This window comes from Frankliniella occidentalis, unplaced genomic scaffold (assembly GCF_000697945.3).
Source record: "Frankliniella occidentalis isolate FOCC.00 unplaced genomic scaffold, Focc_3.1 Scaffold15, whole genome shotgun sequence".
NCBI lineage: Eukaryota > Metazoa > Arthropoda > Insecta > Thysanoptera > Thripidae > Frankliniella > Frankliniella occidentalis.
This window is the reverse complement of record NW_026267145.1, coordinates 1,825,895-1,833,328: the sequence shown is the minus strand read 5'-3', so window position 1 is coordinate 1,833,328 and position 7,434 is coordinate 1,825,895. Positions and strand designations below refer to the sequence as shown.

The window sequence follows — 7,434 nt, the reverse complement described above, 5'->3', positions numbered from 1 at the left end:
CCGCCGCCTCCGAGTCACAATATCGCAACGTCCCCCGGCGTGCCGTCGTGACCCGCCGCCCCACCCCTCGCCCCCTCCCCACTCGCACCCCATGGGATCACGGTCGTGCAAGTTTCACCTTACAGCCTCAATGGAACGTGCCCCCCAAACACTCCCGACCCAACCCGTCCCTCCAATAGATGGCGGTTGCACCTCGCATATATTTCAGTTGGAGACACTCTCTGGGAAAAGGGGCGAGAGGGGGTTCGGGTAAGAAATCCACGAACCTGCGCCACACTGGTACGAGTCCATACACGGTTTATAAGTTTACTTTTACAATTTGTCACAGTGACACAGTCAAAGAGGCCATTTGTCACCCCCACTAACATGGAGCTGTCGAGCGATTGTCGAAAGACTGTCGATAAAATAACGTGAGAGAACGTACAGAAGACCGACCTTCAAAAAAGGTAAGTGCATATTGTCGTCCGACAGACAGTAGATAGAGAGGACATAAAAAAAATGAAGATTACCGCTTTTCAAAGAATTCTTAAACTTTTGTAATAATACCGGAACATAAACATAAAATTAAACATTTGCAAAACCTAGACATTGCAGCGAATATTTTGTGATTGTTCAACTGTTCTGGTCTGGATCATATCACTACTAGTTTCGAAGAGTTAACAAACAGGTTTAAAACGATGCGCCCTAACGAAAGAGTCCGATCTGCTTTGCTGCTGAACCAGAAGAGTTCGATCTGTTTGGCTGCCAAACCAAAAGAGTCCGATCTGCTTTACTGCCGAACCAATAGAGTTCGATCTGCTTTGCTGCCTTGGAAAGTCGGGCATCTTTGGAAGGCTATAACTCCTCGTATATTTTGAATATACGCAACATAAAAAGACTAGCCTCCCTGTCCTTTACGAATGTGTACACCCTAAAACATATACCCTTTTGCTCACAAGCTTCGAGATGTCATAGAGTTTATGCGGAGCGGTCGACGAGCGCCGAAAGCAGATCGAACTCTTTTGGTTTGGCAGGAAAGCAGATCGGACTCTTTTGGTTCAGCAGCAAAGCAGATCGGACTCTTTCGTTAGGGCCGAGGGGTCGTCAACTCCCTTCGGCCGTGTACGGAGGAATATATATTACAAGTAATATGTGTAATATCGGTAATATTGATGTAATATTGTGTAATGTCAGTATTATCAAGTAATATCAAGTAATATTATGTAATATCATGTACTATCAAGTAATATTACGTAATATCAAGTAATATTACGTAATATCAAGTAATATTACGTAATATATCAAGTAATACACTGCCGCTCGAAATTAGCGGCGCACTTTTTTGAGCCGGCGTATTTTCTAAGTGTTTTGAGTTAGAATGTCGAGATTTGGCCTGTAGACGTCTCATTGGTTCGTCTTGGATCCCACGAAGTGCACATCCCTTACGCCACCCCATACGGCCTGTGCAGCCCCTAGAGTAAAGAGGGGTAGAAAATTTGACCTAAAAGGTTCCGAATTTGTCAATTAAAATGATCGGAAAGTCGAAATTTTTGGTGTACCGACTCAAATTTGTGTCCTCTTTCGAAAGGCGCTAGCGAAATCGCGGTCGTTCAAACCCACCCCCTGCCCTGTTCACCCCCACCCCCATGAAGGGGTGAGTTTTGAGGATGGTCAAAACTACCGTGATATCCTCCGCGGACACCCCCTGTACACGGAACATGTGTTGTCTTTTTTTTTGGAATTGGACAAACCCCGGCCAAACAACCCCCACGAACGTGCAACCCCTTTTCGAATATCGGCCATTTTGGAACCTAAGGGTTGAAGTTTTGGCATGAAACTTTTAGGAATGATTCCTTTTGCCATTTGGAACACATCCATGCCGAGAAACCCGGTGTCAACATCTTCAACCCCTTCCCAGGGGGTAGCTACCCCCGAGTGACTGTGCACCCCTTTGGGAGGGGATGGAGAGCTGGGTCAATGCGGATCTGTTAAAGAACTTCCCTCAAATTTTCATGTCGATCGGACCAACCATTTTGCGTACTAACTCGATAAAGTGGAATATCGTTCAAAAACTACCCCCAAGTTCAACTTGCCCTGTCGCCGAACTGAGAAGGGGTAGCGACCCCACCCAAAGCGTCCCTCCTCGGCCCAATCTTCACCTCGAAGGCCGCAGAGTCTTGGGTCCCTGCGGTGACGTTCGCGGCCGTGAGACCGATGTATATATGTAGTTCCTGTTTAAGTCCACTCCCCATTTAATAGAAATACCGGTAACACGTTTCGTAGATGCATAGACGTACACGACAACAAGTACAACAGAGGCCGCGAGCAATGCGGAGCGCTGTTGCCATCAAGTCGTCATGGCTGGCTAGTGCAGTATCGCAGGTGGTTCCGGCAACTGGCGTGGATGGCGGTCTTTTTAAAAAGCCATTATGACTGTAGTAGTCCTACGATTCACCACGCCCAGTTTCTAAATATTAACAGAAATGTTTGACCCTTCCGCGGCACCACCAGAAACAATAGACCCTATTCGGTCTCGGCTCCGGGAGAAGAAAACAGGAACCCCGACCGGAACCAGTACCTTTATTCTGCCATATCTTCGCGAGAAAACTTGCAAAGCTACCATAAAAAATTATCAGAAACATTGTGGATGGTGCTTCTACCTACCAGAGCCATTGAAACGTTAAAATAGCGTGATTTCTTGTAACTGGTTCCGGTCGGGATTCCTGTTTTCTTCTCTTCGAGTCGAGACCGAATAGGGTCTATTCTGAAGTGTGCTAAGTTGCTCGGCATGTACAATTAATGTGAAGTAATATCGAGTAATATCAAGTAATATCGGGTAATATTGGGTAATATTGGGTAATATTGTGGAATATCGGGTAATATTGTGGAATATCAAGTAATATGTGTAATATTAGAGTAATATTAGAGTAATATCAGTCCGTGTACGAAGGAATATCGGAGTTGACGACCCCTCGGTTAGGGCGCATCGAAAAGCTAAAGATTAGAACGAAATTTTGACCAAGTTTCGACAGTCGGACTACAACTTGACGTTCTAGGAAGTGGGTGTGTACTTATGTCCAGAGGTGGGAGGGGGGGTGCTCGCGGCAGCCACACCTGGACGGATACACTCCCACGCACTCGCGCGCCCGCGGCGCCTCCCCGCGCCTCCCCGCCCCGCGCAGCAGGTGCTCGTCGCTGCATCAGCTTTACGGCCGGATATCTCGTACGCGCCGCGCCGGTCCCGCACCCCCTTCAATCCCGCAACACTCTGCCGTACTGCGCGGCTTTATGCGCGCCGCTTCTGCTGTTTTACGGGATTTTCTTCCGAATCTTGTCTTCATTTTGCGCTTTGCGGGCGCCCCCCTCCTCCCACCACCTCTCTGGAGGCGCCCTGCGCCCCACCCCGCCCCCTGGAGGCCGCAGAGTCGTTCCTTCTTTCGCGACGCCGTGTTATTGCGGCCTTGGCGCGCAGCACATGCATTTAGAGCGGGAGCATTAGAATTACGCGCCGCTACGTGTGGGGAGAGCATGGGAGAGGGGAGAGAGGGGGAGGGGGGGGGGGGGGGGGGGGGGGGGGAGGGGGGGGGGGGAGAGGGAGAGAGAGGTAGAGCGAGGACGGAAGGAAAGGGAGAGTGTGGAAAGAGTAAGATGGGGGCAGAGAGATAGGGAGATAAACAGCTGGGAGGGCGGCCGCAATGGTAGGTAGGGCGCGGCGTGGGAGATACGGGATACGGCCGAGACTTCGAGCGGCTCGATTTAAATTCCACTCTAATAAAAGCTCACGGAGAATTTCACCGTTAGGCTTTTGTTTTTTCACAGTGCAGGACGGCAAATGCACGCACCACGAGGGGGTGGGAGAGCGGCAGCCGGTGACCGTGGGGACAGCGGGGTGTGTACCGTCGCCCGTCGTCATGATAAAGAAGACATCAACATCCGCAGCACGTACAATAGTGATAGTGTCGCGATGAGTTGTATAACAAGTCAGTCTACTCCTTCGATACAACGCTTCTCTATGGGTACAGTCCCGTCACGGCGTGGCAGCAGTGCAACGACTCGGGCGCCGTTCGGGCGAGACCGTGAGGCCGGAAAATTCAAAGTAAACCGATTTCGTTCAAAATGTCCACCACGTTCCTCTGATTTTGCGTGGTTGCCTCAAACTTTTCATTTCCATTTTCTCTGAGTTTTCTCTGATTTCCAGCACCTTTTCTCACGAAAATAAGTTTTACCCAGTGAACGCTTGAAGGTGGGCAGTCCCGCCTGGCCGGTGAGCACCGCGGGTCAGCCTACGCCACAGGCGCCCCAACAGTGAGCGTACGGGTAGAACTCTGAATCGAATCAAAACTACCAATAAGTAATAACTTGTATTTTTGAGACATTTGTAGCTTTATTACCCTGTATTCTTCAGAGCAACACCTGCAATGGGGTAGTTTATATCACATAGAATACTGAGGTGAATTATGAACTACCCTAAACGCAGGTGTTGATTTGACTGCAGTGTTTTAGGAAGGAGGATGTAAAACCTATAATTAAAACCTAAAATATACGATTACTATACCTGTGGCTTTTCTTTCAGACAAATTTATGGATCTGAAATTGTTTATGATGCATATTTTACACTGCTGTTAAAAATGCGTGAAATCACAACACTTTTTTGTAGTCAAGAATAGTGCATTTTGCTATCTTACTTGGAAATAGTGGTGAACCAAACGTAATGATTTCTGAAGTTATCAATTTTTGACAACGGAGAGTTGTGATTTCACAAATAGTTCTGGCAATTTTTTTTCACAATGAATTCTTTGTGAAGTTCTGACTTTTTCCAACAGTGTACCACAAAATTAAATATTGACAATACATTATCTTCCGGTCAGGTATAAGCAAATCTTCAATGAGATAAGGGATTTAACCACCATGGATGCATCAGCAACCGAAAAGTGCATGACGCGAGAAAGTATGTTTTGTGGAAACACGATAGACAGACGGGAAAGCGTAGAAAGGGGTGAAAGCGTAGTTCAAGCTGAGAGGCTTAAAAGGGTGGTGGAGGTTTTAAGGTTATTTTAGTCAGGGATGATACTTTTATTTTGAGTGCCTTCACTTCATCGAGCCGATGCCACTCCCGCGCTTTTTTATCGGACACAAAATGGCAAAGAGTAAAAGCTGGCCGTTGCTATGGCAACCTGCAAGGTAAGTAAAGCCATAATCAGTTTATCCTGACAGAGAGCAAGAGCGTGGAGGAGGGGAGCGGAGGGTGGAGGGGGGGGGGCTGCTGAGGATAAACGAGAGTTCCATCTTTCTTTACTCCGTCAGGACTATCGCGCGATCGATCCGGGTGGGAGACACACATAACCGCCGGTTCCATAAAAGCGAATGACTCGTCTTACCTATGACGGTGAGGTTGACCCGGCTGTTCCTCGTGGCCGAGTTGGAGAAGTCGGCGCGGCAGCGGTAGACGCCCGCGTCGTCCAGCACCACGCCGTCGACGGTGAGCGCGGCGGGGCGCGACGCGGCCGAGAAGTGCGCGCGCGGCCCGAGCGCCTTGGCGTCCGACCAGGTGAGGGCCTCCTCGAAGGTGCGGCCGCGCACGTCGAACCTGCGGACACCAAGCACTTGACATCAGCACGAGGACTCCGAGCGAAGTGCGTCCTCGCCGACACCTCCGCGCCGCGGGGAGCCGTGCGCAGGCGGCGGCCGAAGGCAGAGAACACTTTCCGCACAGCTCGGCGGATTTTCTCAAAGTGTCAGCAGTTTTCCTCCCCTTTTCTTCACCTCCTACCCTCACCTACTAAACATGATGACGCTCTGCTCTGAGGTGGCAGCCGGGGTGGTGACTCACTGCGGGACACCCGCCTGGCCAGTCGACGCCCCTGTTCCAAAAGACGCAACGCGCTATCCTTGTTAAGTAACATTTGGACCCCATTTTTTTCTTCCCTTGCCCGCTTTTCTACTTCCCACTGCAGTAGCGCCCGCCCTCGCACCTCGTCATCGTCTCGAGTGATCACTTTGTCTCTCTCGCTCCTCCACTCCCTTCATCCTCCTGAGCCTCTTCGCATACTTAACAGGCCTGCCTTCAATATTCGATTTCCCCTCCTCTATCAGCACACCTTGGCCACTTCGCGAGGAATTCGTTCCATCTCTTTTTCCTTCCCATCCACTCCCGCCCAAAGTCGCCCCCACCCCTCCAATTTTGTTGTGTTGCGTCTCAAAGCCATTCAGCGGTGATGATAGTAATTGCATTATCGCTTCTCTTTTCTGGGCGCGGAGCGAACGCGCGAGAGGTAAGACGCAAGCACGCGCCAGTCAGTCAATTCATATCTGAATAATTTCCAAAACACGGCCTCAGCATCCGGCCAGAGTGGATTCGTGAATTCGCTCACAGTGTTGCCCAAATATTAAGTGGAAAGGACAGCAAAGGAAGCAAGACATTGTTTGCCAGGACCCAGGCCCTAGCAATCATAGGAATCTTTTGAAAAAAAAATCTTGCAATATTATCGAAAGAAAAAAAAAATGTGCGTAGCTTGGAGTATGGTATGGTTGGCAACTTGTTTGAAAAACACATTGTTTGTAACATTAGGGAAACGTGTTTATAAATCACATTCCCAACCGGTTTTTCGAAAGCCTGCCAGGGCACTAATGTGCCATAACCGCATATGAGAAATTCCTTTTCCCAAACGAGCGGTAAGAGATGTGGGTGTGATCAGCAGTCGGGGCGTAGCAGTCGTTACCGTAAACCTTCATGGGCGGGCATCGCCCAGGGTGACTGAGGGAGCGTGGGCGGGAAGCCCGTCCGGTCCTGATGCGCCTCGACCCGCCGCAACTCTCTTCGCGACGGTCACTCCAAAGCCTCTGTTCCGCGGCAACACCAGCGGGACGCGTCTCCCCCGCCACTCGGGACGACATTCCGCCGAATAAAAGCCCCGAGAGGAACTTCCTCGCGCGGCGAGCGTTTCCAATTTTAATTGATGCGGTTTCGGGAAGCCATGTCTCTGGCTGTGGGGGAGGGGGGAAGGCGACTGATGGATCAATCTACGAAGTTGGGGACACCGGAGCGGCAAAGACTTTCATCCGGGGCTGGAACTTTGGGAGCAGCAGCGCACCGCCGCACCGCGCTGACCCTGGACCAAAGCCGCTGGCAGACATGCCCGCCACTCCCAAGCCCTGCCCGCCCTGCCAGCCCTGCGCACCGCCAGCGGTGCCAGCTCACTAGCAACACACCCAAAAGAACCTGATAAACGCAACTCGATTTCTCTTTTTTACTTTCTTTTTAAATCCTGTTTTTTTTTTTAAAGGCAGATAGAGACAGAAAGAAAAGGGTCCTGTGGATAGTCGATGGGCACGACTATCCCACAGGATCCCACACGATCGCATCTCTGAAGGCTCCGCTCGGCAGGGGACCCAACACGGCAGAGGGGAGTGAGAGCTGCGGCGAGCCAGCCTGGGCCTGGCCGGGGGCCGGCCGGG

General features: G+C 50.5%; 1 protein-coding gene across 5 annotated transcripts in view; it reads right to left on the bottom strand.

Moving 5' to 3' along the window:
• LOC113209007 (hemicentin-2-like) overlaps window positions 1-7,434 on the bottom strand; it is a 211,700-nt gene that overhangs the window by 88,618 nt on the left and 115,648 nt on the right. For all 5 annotated transcript variants that reach the window (XM_052263931.1, XM_052263934.1, XM_052263935.1 and 2 more), the window contains one exon: window positions 5,358-5,566. In XM_052263931.1, the coding sequence (XP_052119891.1) occupies window positions 5,358-5,566 (209 nt within the window). The remainder of the gene's footprint in view (window positions 1-5,357; window positions 5,567-7,434) is intronic.